This window comes from Oncorhynchus clarkii, chromosome 5 (assembly GCF_045791955.1).
Source record: "Oncorhynchus clarkii lewisi isolate Uvic-CL-2024 chromosome 5, UVic_Ocla_1.0, whole genome shotgun sequence".
In the NCBI taxonomy this organism is placed as follows: domain Eukaryota; kingdom Metazoa; phylum Chordata; class Actinopteri; order Salmoniformes; family Salmonidae; genus Oncorhynchus; species Oncorhynchus clarkii.
Window position 1 is genome coordinate 89,914,486 of NC_092151.1, and position 18,688 is coordinate 89,933,173.

The 18,688-nt window shown below is 46.0% G+C and overlaps 1 protein-coding gene across 18 annotated transcripts in view; it reads left to right on the forward strand.

Moving 5' to 3' along the window:
* LOC139409536 (disks large homolog 1-like) overlaps window positions 1-18,688 on the forward strand; it is a 314,749-nt gene that overhangs the window by 208,404 nt on the left and 87,657 nt on the right. For all 18 annotated transcript variants that reach the window (XM_071154818.1, XM_071154819.1, XM_071154821.1 and 15 more), the window contains 5 exons: window positions 1,804-1,940; window positions 5,383-5,527; window positions 8,095-8,221; window positions 15,137-15,293; window positions 15,499-15,601. In XM_071154818.1, coding sequence (XP_071010919.1) covers window positions 1,804-1,940; window positions 5,383-5,527; window positions 8,095-8,221; window positions 15,137-15,293; window positions 15,499-15,601 — 669 coding nt within the window. The remainder of the gene's footprint in view (window positions 1-1,803; window positions 1,941-5,382; window positions 5,528-8,094; window positions 8,222-15,136; window positions 15,294-15,498; window positions 15,602-18,688) is intronic.

Below are 18,688 nucleotides of genomic sequence, written 5' to 3' on the forward strand. Positions count from 1 at the left end.
TGCCTCCAATATATTTAATGCTGTGTGGGCCTCACATGGGTGCAATGATGCTCCACATCTTAACAAAGTGCATTATTATAGGGTAAACATTTAGAAAAATCTGATTCAATATTTGCAGCCATAGGGGGGGATCTCTTTCTATGAGCTGATCTATCGTCAGTGTTGTGGAATAACTATGATGTTTAAGGTAAGATTTGAATGGAGAAATCTGATCCGAGAGCAGCGCTTCCTTTTTCTTTCCATCCTGTCCGTGTCGACACACGCCTCAACGACTCCCTTACAGTGACCGTTCCCTCTGCGTGGTTGTTTCGGGAGACGCGTGTGACGTCTTCGGGCCGTTGTAGGCCTAGACGCATCGTTAAATACACTCGGAAGCCTAAGTTCCATCGCTATGGGAACCGTGCCCCAGATCAACTAGCCCTCCCCCCACTGGGCACAGACCTCAACATTGATTCAGCCAGTTTTTGCCCAGTGGCGTGTCAGAAACCGTTATTTGTAATGTTTTAGTTGCTCAGCTATTACATGAACACACCTAGTACATGACAACATGTGTAGAATAGCAGGAAATGTGCTTTAAAACTGCACAATGTTCTCTCCACCTCATGGCAAACTATGTAGAATTTAAGGAAATTAGCTTAAGATACAAAAATAAAATCTGCACCCCATGGCAAAATGTATAGAATTACAGGAAATAATCTTTAAACCTGCAACATGATGGAAGGGGGGCCTGAGTGAAAAGGTTTGGGAACCACTGCTCTGAATTATATAGTATTTATAATGTTTTATTGTGTTGTAATGTACTTCTCTCCCTCCCTCTGTCTCTCTCTACTTCTCTCTCTCTCCCTCTGTCTCTACCCTTCTCTCTCTCCCTCCCTCTGTCTACCCTTCTCTCTCTCTCTCCCTCCCTCTGTCTCTACCCTTCTCTCTCCCTCCCTCCATCTGTCTCTCTAATTCTCTCTCTCTCCCTCCATCTGTCTCTACCCTTCTCTCTCTCCCTCCCTCTGTCTCTACCCTTCTCTCTCCCTCCCTCCATCTCTCTCTAATTCTCTCTCCCTCCCTCCCTCTCTCTACCCTTCTCTCTCTCTCTCCCTCTGTCTCTACCCTTCTCTCTCTCCCTCCCTCTGTCTCTACCCTCCTCTATCACTCCCTCTGTCTCTACCCTTCTCTCTCCCTCCCTCCATCTGTCTCTCTACTTCTCTCTCTTTCCCTCCATCTGTCTCTACCCTTCTCTCTCCCTCCCTCCCTCTCTCTACCCTTCTCTCTCTCTCCCTCCCTCCCTCTGTCTCTACCCTTCTCTCTCTCTCTCCCTCCCTCCCTCTCTCTACCCTTCTCTCTCTCCCTCCCTCCCTCCCTCTGTCTCTACCCTTCTCTCTCTCCCTCCCTCTGTCTCTACCCTTCTCTCTCTCTCTCCCTCCCTCTGTCTCTACCCTTCTCTCTCTCTCTCTCCCTCCCTCTCTCTACCCTTCTCTCTCTCCCTCCCTCTGTCTCTACCCTCCCTCTGTCTCTACCCTTCTCTCTGTCTCTACCCTTCTCTCTCTCTCTCTCCCTCCCTCTCTCTACCCTTCTCTCTCTCCCTCCCTCTCTCTACCCTTCTCTCTATCCCTCCCTCCCTCTCTCTCTACCTCTATCCCTCCCTCCATCTCTCTCTACCCTTCTCTCTCCCTCCCGCCCTCCCTCTGTCTCTACCCTTCTCTCTCTCTCCCTCCCTCTGTACCCTTCTCTCTCCTTTCTCTCTCTTATCTCTGTCCCTCTGTCCCTGTCTCTCACTCTTTCCGTCTCTCCTCTGTCCCTCCCTCTCTTCAGGGCTAGGATTCAGTATTGCGGGGGGAGTAGGGAACCAGCACATTCCAGGAGACAACAGCATCTATGTCACCAAGGTCATCGAGGGAGGGGCTGCACACAAAGACCAGAGGCTGCAGATAGGAGACAAACTACTGGCTGTAAGAACATAACAATGTAGTGACTTGGCAAAAAAAGAAACGTTCTCTCACTGTCAACTGCGTTTATTTTCAGCAAACTTAACATGTATAAATATTTGTATGAACATAACAAGATTCAACAACTGAGACATAAACTGAACAAGTTCCACAGACATGTGACTAACAGAAATTGAATAACAAAAGTAACAGTCACTGTCTGGTGTGGCCACCAGCTGCAGTGCATCTCCTCCTCATGGACTGCACCATATTTGCCAGTTCTTTGTGTGAGAGGTTACCCCACTCTTCCACCAAGGCACCTGCAAGTTCCCGGATATTTCTGGGGGGAATGGCCCTAGCCCTCACCCTCCGATCCAACAGGTCCCAGACGTGCTCAATGGGATTGAGATACGGACTCTTCGCTGGCCATGGCAGAATACTGACATTCCTGTCTGAAGGAAATCTTGCACAGAACGAGCAGTATGGCTGGTGGCATTGTCATGCTGGAGGGTCATATCAGGATGAGCCTGCAGGAAGGGTACCACATGAGGGAGGAGGATGTCTTCCCTGTAACGCATAGCGTTGGGATTGCCTGCAATGACAGCACGCTCAGTCCGATGATGCTGTGACACACCGCCCCAGACCATGATGGACCCTCCACCTCCAAATCGATCCCGCTCCAGAGTACAGGCCTCGGTGTAATGCTCATTCCTTCGATGATAAACGCAAATCCGACCATCACCCCTGGTGAGACAAAACCGTGACTCGTCAGAGAAGAGCACTTTTTGTCAGTCCTGTCTGGTCCAGCGACAGTGCATTTGTGCTAATAGGCGATGCTGTTGCACGTAATTTCTGGTGAGGACCTGCCTTACAACAGGCCAACAAGCCCTCAGTCCAGCCTCTCTCAGCCTATTGCGGACAGTCTGAGCACTGATGGAGGGATTTGTGCGTTCCTGGTGTAACTCGGGCAGTTGTTGTTGCCATCCTGTACCTGTCCCGCAGGTGTGATGTTCGGATGTACCAATCCTGTGGAAGAGCATGTCGTTGATTCCCAGGACCTCCCTTACGTCAAATGTATGCCTGACTGTAAGTCACGTAGGGGAAAAGTGTTTGGTAAATGACATATTATATTGGTATTGTAAAAGCGGGAAAAAGACAGAGGCTTGACATTGGTGACTTTTTGTTTCATTGTTTCAACATCATCACATTGCTATATATATAGTTGTTTTTACGTTACATCGATTCAACCAGTTTGTGACCAGTAGCTAGTACATATTGCACATATTGAATTCAACTGAATTGAATTAAATATTGCTCAAATCAACAACAACAAAAATTGTCACATGTGCCGAATACAACAGGTGTAGTAGACCTTACAGTGAAATGCTGAATACAACAGGTGTAGTAGACCTTACAGTGAAATGCTGAATACAACAGGTGTAGGTAGACCTTACAGTGAAATGCTGAATACAACAGGTGTAGTAGACCTTACAGTGAAATGCTGAATACAACAGGTGTAGTAGACCTCACAGTGAAATGCTGAATACAACAGGTGTAGTAGACCTTACAGTGAAATGCTGAATACAACAGGTGTAGTAGACCTTACAGTGAAATGCTGAATACAACAGGTGTAGTAGACCTTACAGTGAAATGCTGAATACAACAGGTGTAGTAGACCTCACAGTGAAATGCTGAATACAACAGGTGTAGTAGACCTTACAGTGAAATGCTGAATACAACAGGTGTAGTAGACCTTACAGTGAAATGCTGAATACAACAGGTGTAGTAGACCTTACAGTGAAATGCTGAATACAACATGTGTAGTAGACCTCACAGTGAAATGCTGAATACAACAGGTGTAGTAGACCTCACAGTGAAATGCTGAATACAACAGGTGTAGTAGACCTTACAGTGAAATGCTGAATACAACAGGTGTAGTAGACCTTACAGTGAAATGCTGAATACAACAGGTGTATTAGACCTCACAGTGAAATGCTGAATACAACAGGTGTAGTAGACCTCACAGTGAAATGCTGAATACAACAGGTGTAGTAGACCTTACAGTGAAATGCTGAATACAACAGGTGTAGTAGACCTTACAGTGAAATGCTGAATACAACAGGTGTAGTAGACCTTACAGTGAAATGCTGAATACAACAGGCGTAGTAGACCTTACAGTGAAATGCTGAATACAACAGGTGTAGTAGACCTTACAGTGAAATGCTGAATACAACAGGTGTAGTAGACCTTACAGTGAAATGCTTACTTACAAGCCCTTAACCAACAATGCAGTTTTAATAAAATAAAAAGAGACAAAAATAACAAATGATGAAAGAGCAGCAGTAAATACAGCTGTGGCTACTATATACTACTATATACTACTATATACTACTATATACTACTATATACTACTATATACTACTATATACTACTATATACTACTATATGCTACTATATACTACTATATACTACTATATACTACTATATGCTACTATATGCTACTATATACTACTATATACTACTATATGCTACTATATGCTACTATATACTACTATATACTACTATATACTACTATATACATGGGGTACCGCTACAGAGTCAGACAGGCATGGAGTCAACTCGATTGGTTTGTAGGTACAGCAGTATCACATTATGGGTAGGTTATTTGTGTGGAGTCTCACCATGTCCTCTTCTCTGGTAGATACAGTTTGGCGTTCGCTATCTCCACGTCTGTCTGTCAGTGTGTCATGTGACAATCGTCCAGAAACATCTCGTTGTACATCACAGTGATATATCATGGGATGTTTCTGGACTGATTGTCAGGAAGTCAATTCAATTCAAGGGGCTTTATTGGCAAGGGAAACACGTGTTAACATTGCCAAAGCAAGTGAGGTAGATAATATACAAAAGTGAAGTAAACAAGTCTCCCAAAGTTCCTCCAATCATCTTAAAGGTAATTCAGAAGTCTTCTACAGTAAATGCCACAGTAGAGACTGATTCCCATAGACTCTCCTGATCCAAATTACACAATGAGACTTTCCCTTTAATTCAAATGGAGATATTACCACCCCTGGCTTTGTACACCCCCCCCCCCCTTTCACACTATTGAGGAAAATAAAATATTGGGATAGTTAGGAATTGTACAATTGCTTAACATGTTATTCATAGCCAAAATGAGTGCATGAAAGACTGTTGGCTGGTTTGATGGCACAGTGTCATGAGTACCATATAATTTCATCTTTACTGTTGACTTGCTCAGGTCAGGGCACTAATTGTCTTACAATTTCACCTGATACAATAGCTTAACTTAAAAAGATCCCCTTGAAGTACTTGACTTCGATTAAGTTAGATTGTGGCTTGTTTTGGAAACAATGCCAGTTGGTTTGTCTGCCATGTCTCCTCCTGTATGTAACCAACTGATGAGCCGTCTGACTGCCCCCCCCCCCCCCTTCCCCCCTCCCTCCAGGTAAACAGCGCTTGCCTTGAGGAAGTGAGTCACGAGGATGCCGTGGCAGCCTTGAAAAACACCCCTGATGTGGTTTACTTGAAAGTGGCGAAGCCCACCAGTGTCTTCATGAACGACAGTTTCGCTCCCCCCGACATCACCAACTGTGAGTGCGCACGAACACACACACACACACACACACACACACACATACACACATATTCAAGTACACACACATGGTTATCCCATTGTTTCTAATTATCCCAGGGTAGCTGTGACAGCAGGGGAGTGTTCATCAGGACGTTTTGTTATATTCAGATGCTAATATACGATGTAGAACAAACATGCTTTTCTGACATGTAGCCTACAATATGGAATCAGGTCGGCTCTATCCATGGCATTTCTACCTGCAGCGTTTGGCTACTGAATGCGGCCCTGGTTATGTGAAGGGAGCCGTGTGGTGTGGAACTCCCACGGAGGGATGCTACATCGATACACAACTCCACAGAACTACAGACTGAAGCTAATCAATGAAAACATTATATATCTCTAGCTTCTCAAACGGATGCATGCTAAATGCTAGCAATCCTGTGTTGTTACCATAGATAACTACTAGCAACCCATCAAAAAGGGGTAAAATGCTAATTATTAGCTTCCCTGTGTTGTTACCATAGATAACCACTAGCATCCTTCAAAAAGGGGTAAAATGCTAATTATTAGCTTCCCTGTGTTGTTATCATAGATAACCACTAGCATCCTTCAGAGGGTTAATTTGCTAGTGGTCCAATTTGTTATTGTATAAATTCTGTGTAAAGGGTCAGTATTATGACAGAACATGTGTCTGTGGGTCTGAGAGGAATATAGGACAAAAGACAAATGTAATCATTAAGGCCACCCAGACCCAGCGTGTCGCTGGCTGCTGACCCCAATAGCTACAGCGGCAATCCAATGGGCACAGTGAGTTAGTGGGGAGGGAGTGTGTACAGCGGGCCTATATCTGGACCAATAGGCATTAGAATAGAGTTTACATTAGTAGGTCCAATCTGAGCCAGACTCCTTATGAAGGAGGAAGGGTTCCTGTTTAGAAGCAGGGTGAATGGCTGGCTATTTAACTGTAGCTGAGTATACCGTGGGTGACCCACTGTCTGTCCCCCTGACTAGCTGAGTATACCGTGGGTGACCCACTGTCTTCCCCCTGCCTGTAGCTGAGTATACCGTGGGTATACCGTCTGTCCCCCTGACTAGCTGAATATACCGTGGGTGACCCACTGTCTGTCCCCCTGACTAGCTGAGTATACCGTGGGTGACCCTGTCTGTCCCCCTGACTAGCTGAGTATACCGTGGGTGACCCACTGTCTTCCCCCTGCCTGTAGCTGAGTATACCGTGGGTGACCCACTGTCTGTCCCCCTGACTAGCTGAATATACCGTGGGTGACCCACTGTCTGTCCCCCTGACTAGCTGAGTATACCGTTGGTGACCCTGTCTGTCCCCCTGACTAGCTGAGTATACCGTGGGTGACCCACTGTCTGTCCCCCTGACTAGCTGAGTATACCGTGGGTGAACCACTGTCTGTCCCCCTGACTAGCTGAGTATACCGTGGGTGACCCACTGTCTGTCCCCCTGACTAGCTGAGTATACCGTGGGTGTCCCACTGTCTGTCCCCCTGACTAGCTGAGTATACCGTGGGTGTCCCACTGTCTGTCCCCCTGACTAGCTGAGTATACCGTGGGTGTCCCACTGTCTGTCCCCCTGACTAGCTGAGTATACCGTGGGTGTCCCACTGTCTGTCCCCCTGACTAGCTGAGTATACCGTGGGTGACCCCATGTCTCTCTGCAGACTGAGGAAATGTGACATTGGTGGAAAACATTGGTTCTAATCACTGTTCATGCCATGTTTATGTTTCAGGACATGTATATTGGTCTCGTTTCTCGTTCCGTGTTGCCTATGGGCCAGCCCTGTCCAGTACCAGGCAGAACGTTCCGTGTTGCCTATGGGGCCAGCCCTGTCCAGTACCAGGCAGAACGTTCCGTGTTGCCTATGGGCCAGCCCTGTCCAGTGTCAGGCAGAACGTTCCATGTTGCCTATGGGGCCAGCCCTGTCCAGTACCAGGCAGAACGTTCCGTGTTGCCTATGGGCCAGCCCTGTCCAGTGTCAGGCAGAACGTTCCATGTTGCCTATGGGGCCAGCCCTGTCCAGTACCAGGCAGAACGTTCCGTGTTGCCTATGGGCCAGCCCTGTCCAGTGTCAGGCAGAACGTTCCATGTTGCCTATGGGGCCAGCCCTGTCCAGTACCAGGTAGAACGTTCCGCGTTGCCTATGGGGCCAGCCCTGTCCAGTACCAGGCAGAACGTTCCGTGTTGCCTATGGGGCCAGCCCTGTCTAGTACCAGGCAGAACGTTCCAGTATTTCACCTGGACAATGTTATTGATTGTTCCGTTGTGGTGCTTGTGCCATTGCTGAAGGTGGTCTTCATTTAAGGAGAGAACCTCCCCCTGTCAGAGGAGCCATAAAGCATGTGTTTTATAATATCCTGCTCTGCCTGTACCAGGGTCGGCTCAAGGTGAAGTTAGCGATTAGCCTAGCGCCTCCCCTGACTAAGCAGCATTTTATATATTTTTCTTAGCATTAGCCGCTAATGTTAACTCACTATCTATCTACACACTGAGGCGGAGACCCATTATATTGATACAGGTTGTGTGTGTGTGTGTGTGTGTGTGTGTTATTTCTCTAGCGTATTCCCCTCACATGGACAACCATATCAGCCCTTCCAACTACCTGAGCCGGCCCCATACCCCCGCCACGCCTGGACGCTACTCCCCCGTCCCCAAGAGTATGCTGGGAGACGACGAGGTGACAAGGTAAACTGGGTGATGATATACACACACACACGACAAAGCGTTAGATGTTCATATGTTTTGTTAATGTTTGTGTTGGTTTATGAGTGTACTGGACAAAGGGGAGTGTGTTGCCATTATTAGTTGCTGCTGCTGAGATTCATCAGGTGAATGGGTCACTATCCTTCTCTTGACTCTCAGTGGCTCTCAGTTATGGTGCTGTATCTCCTCCCCTTAATCTGCATTATGGTGCTGTATCTCCTCCCCTTAATCTGAGTTATGGTACTGTATCTCCTCCCCTTAATCTGAGTTATGGTGCTGTATCTCCTCCCCTTAATCTGCATTATGGTGCTGTATCTCCTCCCCTTAATCTGAGTTATGGTACTGTATCTCCTCCCCTTAATCTGAGTTATGGTACTGTATCTCCTCCCCTTAATCTGAGTTATGGTACTGTATCTCCTCCCCTTAATCTGCATTATGGTGCTGTATCTCCTCCCCTTAATCTGCATTATGGTGCTGTATCTCCTCCCCTTAATCTGCATTATGGTGCTGTATCTCCTCCCCTTAATCTGAGTTATGGTGCTGTATCTCCTCCCCTTAATCTGCATAATGGTGCTGTATCTCCTCCCCTTAATCTGAGTTATGGTGATGTATCTCCTCCCCTTAATCTGCATTATGGTGCTGTATCTCCTCCCCTTAATCTGAGTTATGGTGCTGTATCTCCTCCCCTTAATCTGAGTTATGGTGCTGTATCTCCTCCCCTTAATCTGAGTTATGGTGATGTATCTCCTCCCCTTAATCTGCATTATGGTGCTGTATCTCCTCCCCTTAATCTGCATTATGGTACTGTATCTCCTCCCCTTAATCTGAGTTATGGTGCTGTATCTCCTCCCCTTAATCTGAGTTATGGTGATGTATCTCCTCCCCTTAATCTGCATTATGGTGCTGTATCTCCTCCCCTTAATCTGCATTATGGTGCTGTATCTCCTCCCCTTAATCTGAGTTATGGTACTGTATCTCCTCCCCTTAATCTGCATTATGGTGCTGTATCTCCTCCCCTTAATCTGCATTATGGTGCTGTATCTCCTCCCCTTAATCTGAGTTATGGTGCTGTATCTCCTCCCCTTAATCTGAGTTATGGTGCTGTATATCCTCCCCTTAATCTGAGTTATGGTGCTGTATATCCTCCCCTTAATCTGAGTTATGGTGCTGTATCTCCTCCCCTTAATCTGAGTTATGGTGCTGTATATCCTCCCCTTAATCTGAGTTATGGTGCTGTATATCCTCCCCTTAATCTGAGTTATGGTGCTGTATATCCTCCCCTTAATCTGAGTTATGGTACTGTATCTCCTCCCCTTAATCTGCATTATGGTGCTGTATCTCCTCCCCTTAATCTGCATTATGGTGCTGTATATCCTCCCCTTAATCTGAGTTATGGTGCTGTATCTCCTCCCCTTAATCTGCATTATGGTGCTGTATATCCTCCCCTTAATCTGAGTTATGGTGCTGTATCTCCTCCCCTTAATCTGAGTTATGGTGCTGTATCTCCTCCCCTTAATCTGAGTTATGGTGCTGTATCTCCTCCCCTTAATCTGCATTATGGTGCTGTATCTCCTCCCCTTAATCTGCATTATGGTGCTGTATCTCCTCCCCTTAATCTGAGTTATGGTGCTGTATCTCCTCCCCTTAATCTGAGTTATGGTGCTGTATCTCCTCCCCTTAATCTGAGTTATGGTGATGTATCTCCTCCCCTTAATCTGCATTATGGTGCTCTATCTCCTTCCTCCTTCTCTTCTTCCTTTATCATCTTCTTCCTCTTTATCTGCCTCCTCTTTCTCTTCCCTCTTCCTCATCCATTTGATATTTTCCTCATCCTCCTCCTCATCTTCCTCCTCATCCACCATCCCTCTCTCTGTAGGTCTTCAGCTATCCACCCCCTTCTTTCTTTTTTCTCCCACTCAAGTTCTCTCCCTGCCCTCTCTTTCCTCTCTCTCTCTCTGCCTTCTCACTCTTTCTGCCCTCTCTTTCCTCTCTCTCTCTCTGCCTTCTCACTCTTTCGGCCCTCTCTTTCCTCTCTCTCTCTCTCTCTGCCTTCTCACTCTTTCTGCCCTCTCTTTCCTCTCTCTCTCTCTTTCCTCTCTGTCTCTCTCTGCCTTCTCACTCTTTCTGCCCTCTCTTTCCTCTCTCTCTCTCTCTCTCTCGCTGCCTTCTCACTCTTTCTGCCCTCTCTTTCCTCTCTCTCTCTCTTTCCTCTCTGTCTCTCTCTGCCTTCTCACTCTTTCTGCCCTCTCTCTCTCTCTCTCTTTTTCTCTCTCTCTCTCTCTCTCGCTGCCTTCTCACTCTTTCTGCCCTATCTTTCCTCTCACTCTCTCTCTCTCTCTCTTTCTGCCCTCTCTCTGTTGATGGAGCTGGCAGAAGAAGTTATGGACGATGCATGGTTTTGAAGCTAATGAGAGGCCAGCTGTGTAACCTGGGGAGATATGTCTGGGAGGTGAGACTGATGAAGAAAGGGAGAGAGGGAGAAAGATGGGGGGAGAGAGAGAGAGAGAGAGAGAGAGAGAGAAAGATGGAAAGTGAAAAAGATGGAGAGAAAGATTGAGAGCATGGCTAAGCTCTGGTCACCTTGGGCAGCTCAGTCCTGCCACAGCCAGAGATATACAGTGCTGTCATCAGTGGGAACAGACTGCCTGACCACAGCAGGGACCACAACACCTCTGTCTCCCAGCCTTCAACCAACACATCCATTGGATCTTACAGACAGAGGCAGACACTGAATGGGATTAATAGATCCTTATTTTTTTCCGTTCTACACACACACACACACACACACACACACGCGCATGCAGACAAACACAAACACACACTGAGGCGCGTTGCCAAATGTCTTGTCACTCTGCTTGGCTCCCTCTCCACGCTTTCTGTTGCTGTGAGCCATGAAATGAGAAAGAAAGAGGAGACAGAAAGAGGCAGCACGTTTGTTCTTAGTTGACATTCAGACAGGCTGTATGAAAGAGGGACAGAGGGAGATGGATAGCTAGGGACAGAGGGAGGGACAGAGAGATGGATAGCTAGGGACAGAGGGAGATGGATAGCTAGGGACAGAGGGAGATGGATAGCTAGGGACAGATGGAGGGACAGAGAGATGGATAGCTAGGGACAGAGGGAGGGACAGAGAGAGATGGGTAGCTAGGGACAGAGGGAGGGACAGAGGGAAAGACAGAGAGAGATGGGTAACTAGGGACAGAGGGAGGGACAGAGAGAGATGGATAGCTAGGGACAGAGGGAGGGACAGAGAGATGGATAGCTAGGGACAGAGAGATGGATAGCTAGGGACAGAGGGAGGGACAGAGAGAGATGGATAGCTAGGGACAGAGGGAGATGGGTAGCTAGGGACAGATGGAGATGGATAGCTAGGGACAGAGGGAGATGGATAGCTAGGGACAGAGGGAGATGGATAGCTAGGGACAGAGGGAGATGGGTAGCTAGGGACAGAGGGAGATGGGTAGCTAGGGACAGAGGGAGATGGATAGCTAGGGACAGAGGGAGATGGGTAGCTAGGGACAGAGGGAGATGGATAGCTAGGGACAGAGGGAGATGGGTAGCTAGGGACAGAGGGAGATGGGTAGCTAGGGACAGAGGGAGATGGGTAGCTAGGGACAGAGGGAGGTGGGTAGCTAGGGACAGAGGGAGATGGGTAGCTAGGGACAGAGGGAGATGGATGGCTAGGGACAGAGGGAGATGGATAGCTAGGGACAGAGAGAGATGGGTAGCTAGGGACAGAGAGAGATGGATAGCTAGGGACAGAGGGAGGGACAGAGAGATGGATAGCTAGGGACAGAGGGAGGGACAGAGAGATGGATGGCTAGGGACAGAGGGAGATGGATAGCTAGGGACAGAGGGAGGGACAGAGAGAGATGGATAGCTAGGGACAGAGGGAGGGACAGAGAGAGATGGTTAGCTAGGGACAGAGGGAGATGTACTCCAGACAGCAGTGTAAATGGATCCCTTGGAGGTCTCCTCTCTCAGCTAAACGTATAAACTGGCGATGTGACAGTTACTAACTTCTGTCTGGGGTACTTCTGTTACCTATGGAGTTCACACAAGCTCTGTCTTTTGTTGGCGCACGTTTTGGCTTTTGTATGAGTCTGTGTGCGTGTTTGTATGTGGGGCATTTCCACGGTAACAGAATGACACTGATCCTCATGTTTTTCACTTTAAAATGTATGTCAAACAAAAACCAACGATTGCAAAGTTAAACAAACCACACACCTCTATGAACAAGGACAACTTGTAACAATTTACACTGAACATTTTTACAAAAACACCAGAAGAACAGTGCAGATTCAAAGTATGCAAACAGAAGGACTGTTTGTGAACTGTTTGTGAACTGTTTGTGAACTGTTTGTGTCGTCATTCTGCTGCCAAACTTTCTGCACTGTCCCATGTTTTCCATCCGCTCCACTTCATGAATGAACTAGGCTTCTTTTCATTTCAAACGTTTCGATTGGCTAGTCAGAAAAGTCTGTACAGCCTTCTCCCGCGAGAACAAACAACACGACTATTCTAGAGATCTATTGATGGGACAGGCGCCTGTCAATCACAAAGCCAGTGACGTGAAACACTGCTGGTTTGTCAGTCTGCTGTCGGTCCAGCCTACCTGTGTTATTTTTGTGAACTGTGGTTGGCTGCTGCCAAATGTACTTTCACAGAGGGAGAGCATGGTGCTTATTCATCCTCTCGTCTCCCAGGTAATGTAAGAGGTTAACAAATGACTTGAAATCCACTTAATTATTGTTTTGTGGCACATTCATCAATTTTTCTTCTGTGTGTTTCATAGCCTGTGCACCCTGACTACGTGGCTCTTGGGCTATCTAATGTTCTTTGATTGATGACCAAACAGCTCGTGTTGACTAGTTTATAAAAGGTGTCCAGCTGACTGGATGAAGTACATCTCCCTTTGCCATTCAGAAATCATACAACACAGTTGCAGTTGAAGTCGGAGGTTTACATACACTTTAGCCAAATGCATTTAAACTCAGTTTTTCACAAGTCCTGATATTTAATCTTAGTAAAAAAAAATCCCTGTCTCAGGTCAGTTAGGGTCACCACTTTATTTTAAGAATGTGAAATGTCAGAATAATAGAGAATTATTTATTTAAGCTTTTATTTCTTTCATCACATTCCCAGTGGGTCAGAAGTTTACATACGCTCAATTAGTATTTTGTAGCATTGCCTTTAAATTGTTTAACTTGGGTCAAACGTTTTGGGTAGCCTTCCACAAGCTTCCCACAATAAGTTGGGTGAATTTTGGACCATTCCTCCTGACAGAGCTGGTGTAACTGAGTCAGGTTAGTCGGCCTCCTTGCTCGCACTCGCCTTTTCAGTTCTGGCCACAAATTTTATATAGGATTGAGGTCAGGGCTTTGTGATGGCAATAGAGCTTGTTCTGCAATTTTTCTACCCGGGGGGCCAGCCTTGATCTCCATGGCTGGCTACTTGCTCTGTTCTTCAAGTAAAAAAAAAATATATATATATTTTTGGGTGGAATATTTAAAAAGTAATCCTTGTACATTGAGTTGTATGGTTTGTTTAACTCAACATTCCTTGGTGTGTGTTAGTGTGACTGTGTGTGTGTGGCATTAAGAGACAGTGAGTGACTCGGGCAGCGGGCAGATGGCGGGCAGTGCCACGACGGGGTGATAGAGTTGTATGGGTATGCAGCGATGTAGCCTCAGGCCTCTACCATATTTAATCCACTTTATTGGAGGGATTTAAGGCCGGGACTCAGCGGAACTGCATCACCCAACAGACGTCACAACGGTGACCAAAACCAGCGTCACACCGCCATCCGTACCCTGCGTGTACACCAGGACTGGACCAATAGCTGAATTTAATTTTGAATAAATCTGATAAGCTTTCAGATCCTTCCCTCACACCATCCAGTCTAATGCTCATGTTCATTCTCTCATTGTGTAGAGAGAGGCTACATCTTGCAGGGAAGCTGGCATGCCATTCTCCCCGGGATTATGTTGTCCCTGTGTTATATAATCTTATTGATATTGAATACCATCTATCTAATGATAATATCAGAGTTTAAATGATATTCTAGTGGTGAGATGTCAGTGTCGTAATGTAGAGGAAAGCGGACTGGGGTAGTGGAAGTAAAGGTGCTGAACATAACGACTGTGTGGCAGTGTCCTCTGCTGGCCGCTCCATGCCAATGCTGCCTTTCTGAACAAATAGACCAAACAGAAATGTGTAATGTCCATGATCACCACTAGAGAGAACGCTACTTCCAATGATAGGACTGGAGGAACTAAACTTCACCTTTTTGGTTCTGTGTGTGTTTCAGGAAGCCTTCGGCTGGGCTTTCACTGTGTCTGAGTGTGTAACAGGGCGTACTGTTACTGTGTGTGTGTATATATATATGTATGTGTATATATAATAGTGTCTGTGTGATAGCGTGTGTGTGCGTGTATATAGTAGTGTATACATAATGTGTGTGTGATAGTGTGTATATAATAGTGTATACATAATGTGTGTGTGTGTGTGTGTGTATAATAGTGTGTTCATAACGTGTGTGTGTGTGTGTATAATAGTGTGTACATAACGTGTGTGTGTGTGTATATAATAGTGTATACATAATGTGTGTGTGTGTGTGTGTGTGTATAATAGTGTGTACATAACGTGTGTGTGTGTGTGTATAATAGTGTGTACATAACGTGTGTGTGTGTGTATAATAGTGTGTACATAACGTGTGTGTGTGTGTATATAATAGTGTGTACATAACGTGTGTGTGTATAATAGTGTGTACATAATGTGTGTGTGTGTGTGTGTGTGTGTATAATAGTGTGTACATAATGTGTGTGTGTGTGTGTGTGTGTGTGTGTATAATAGTGTGTACATAATGTGTGTGTGTATATAACGTGTGTGTTCCAGGGAGCCCAGGAAGGTGGTGTTGCACCGTGGTTCTACAGGCCTGGGTTTTAACATCGTAGGAGGAGAGGATGGAGAGGGAATCTTTATCTCCTTCATCCTGGCTGGTGGACCTGCTGATCTCTGTGGAGAGCTTCGCAAAGGAGACCGCATCATCTCAGTAAGAACCTACACACACACACACGCACACACACGCACAGAGAAACCGGATTAGCCCCTTATTGATTCCTTGTGATTCGTGAGTTTTATTGACGAGGGTAGATTGATTAGATCTCCGTTGACATGCCTTGGGTCTCTCTGTTCATTTGCTGATCATGGGTCAAACTCCTGTGTGATTCTGTGTTGACCTTAACGTGTGTGTGCAGGTGAACGGGGTCGACCTGCGCAGTGCAACCCATGAGCAGGCTGCAGCAGCTCTGAAGAATGCTGGACAGACTGTTACCATCACAGGCCAGTACAGGCCAGAGGGTGAGACATGATAACACTATAGAACAGGCCAGAGGGTGAGACATGATAACACTATAGTACAGGCCAGAGGGTGAGACATGATAACACTATAGAACAGGCCAGAGGGTGAGACATGATAACACTATAGAACAGGCCAGAGGGGGAGACATGATAACACTATAGTACAGGCCAGAGGGTGAGACATGATAACACTATAGAACAGGCCAGAGGGTGAGACATGATAACACTATAGAACAGACCAGAGGGTGAGACATGATAACACTATAGTACAGGCCAGAGGGGGAGACATGATAACACTATAGTACAGACCAGAGGGTGAGACATGATAACACTATAGTACAGACCAGAGGGTGAGACATGATAACACTATAGAACAGACCAGAGGGTGAGACATGATAACACTATAGTACAGGCCAGTACAGACCAGAGGGTGAGACATGAAAACACTATAGTACAGGCTAGAGGGTGAGACATGATAACACTATAGTACAGACCAGAGGGTGAGACATGATAACACTATAGAACAGGGCAGAGGGTGAGACATGATAACACTATAGTACAGGCCAGAGGGGGAGACATGATAACACTATAGTACAGACCAGAGGGTGAGACATGATAACACTATAGTACAGACCAGAGGGTGAGACATGATAACACTATAGTACAGACCAGAGGGTGAGACATGATAACACTATAGAACAGGCCAGAGGGTGAGACATGATACCACTATAGAACAGACCAGACATGATAACACTATAGAACAGGCCAGAGGGTGAGACATGATAACACTGTAGAACAGACCAGAGGGGGAGACATGATAACACTATAGAACAGACCAGACATGATAACACTATAGAACAGGCCAGAAGGTGAGACATGATAACACTATAGTACAGGCCAGAGGGTGAGACATGATAATACTATAGTACAGGCCAGAGGGTGAGACATGATAACACTATAGAACAGGCCAGAGGGTGAGACATGATAACACTATAGAACAGGCCAGACATGATATCACTATAGAACAGGCCAGACATGATATCACTATAGAACAGGCCAGAGGGTGAGACATGATAACACTAAAGAACAGGCCAGAGGGTGAGACATGATAACACTATAGAACAGGCCAGACATGATATCACTATAGAACAGGCCAGAGGGTGAGACATGATAACACTATAGAACAGACCAGAGGGTGAGACATGATAACACTATAGAACAGGCCAGAGGGTGAGACATGATAACACTATAGAACAGGCCAGACATGATAACACTATAGAACAGGCCAGAGGGTGAGACATGATAACACTATAGAACAGACCAGAGGGTGAGACATGATAACACTATAGTACAGACAGAGGGTGAGACATGATAACACTATAGAACAGGCCAGAGGGTGAGACATGATAACACTATAGAACAGACCAGAGGGTGAGACATGATAACACTATAGAACATGCCAGAGGGTGAGACATGATAACACTATAGAACAGGCCAGACATGATCTCAATATAGAACAGGCCAGAGGGTGAGACATGATAACACTATAGAACAGGCCAGAGGGTGAGACATGATAACACTATAGAAAAGGCCAGAACGTGAGACATGATACCACTATAGAACAGGCCAGAGGGGGAGACATGATAACACTATAGAACAGACCAGAGGGTAAGACATGATAACACTATAGAACAGGCCATAAGGTGATACATGATAACACTATAGTACAGGCCAGAGGGTGAGACATGATAACACTATAGTACAGACCAGACATGATAACACTATAGAACAGGCCAGAGGGTGAGACATGATAACACTATAGAACAGGCCAGAGGGTGAGACAAGATAACACTATAGAACAGGCCAGACATGATATCACTATAGAACAGGCCAGACATGATATCACTATAGAACAGGCCAGACATGATATCACTATAGAACAGGCCAGAGGGTGAGACATGATAACACTATAGTACAGGCCAGAGGGTGAGACATATTAACACTATAGTACAGGCCAGAGGGTGAGACATGATAACACTATAGAACAGGCCAGAGGGTGAGACATGATAACACTATAGAACAGGCCAGAGGGTGAGACATGATAACACTATAGAACAGGCCAGAGGGTGAGACATGATACCACTATAGAACAGGCCAGAGGGTGAGACATGATACCACTATAGAACAGACCAGAGGGTGAGACATGATAACACTATAGAACAGGCCAGTACAGGCCAGAGGGTGAGACATGATAACACTATAGTACAGGCCAGAGGGTGAGACATGATAACACTATAGTACAGGCCAGAGGGTGAGACATGATAACACTATAGTACAGGCCAGAGGGTGAGACATGATAACACTATAGTACAGACCAGAGGGTGAGACATGATAACACTATAGAACAGGCCAGAGGGTGAGACATGATAACACTATAGAACAGGCTAGAGGGTGAGACATGATAACACTATAGAAAAGGCCAGAACGTGAGACATGATACCACTATAGAACAGTTCAGAGGGTGAGACATGATAACACTATAGAACAGACCAGAGGGTAAGACATGATAACACTATAGAACAGGCCAGAAGGTGATACATGATAACACTATAGTACAGGCCAGAGGGTGAGACATGATAACACTATAGTACAGACCAGACATGATAACACTATAGAACAGGCCAGAGGGTGAGACATGATAACACTATAGAACAGGCCAGAGGGTGAGACATGATAACACTATAGAACAGGCCAGACATGATATCACTATAGAACAGGCCAGACATGATATCACTATAGAACAGGCCAGACATGATATCACTATAGAACAGGCCAGAGGGTGAGACATGATAACACTATAGAACAGGCCAGATGGTGAGACATGATAACACTATAGTACAGGCCAGAGGGTGAGACATGATAACACTATAGTACAGGCCAGAGGGTGAGACATGATAACACTATAGAACAGGCCAGAGGGTGAGACATGATAACACTATAGAACAGGCCAGAGGGTGAGACATGATAACACTATAGAACAGGCCAGAGGGTGAGACATGATAACACTATAGAACAGACCAGAGGGTG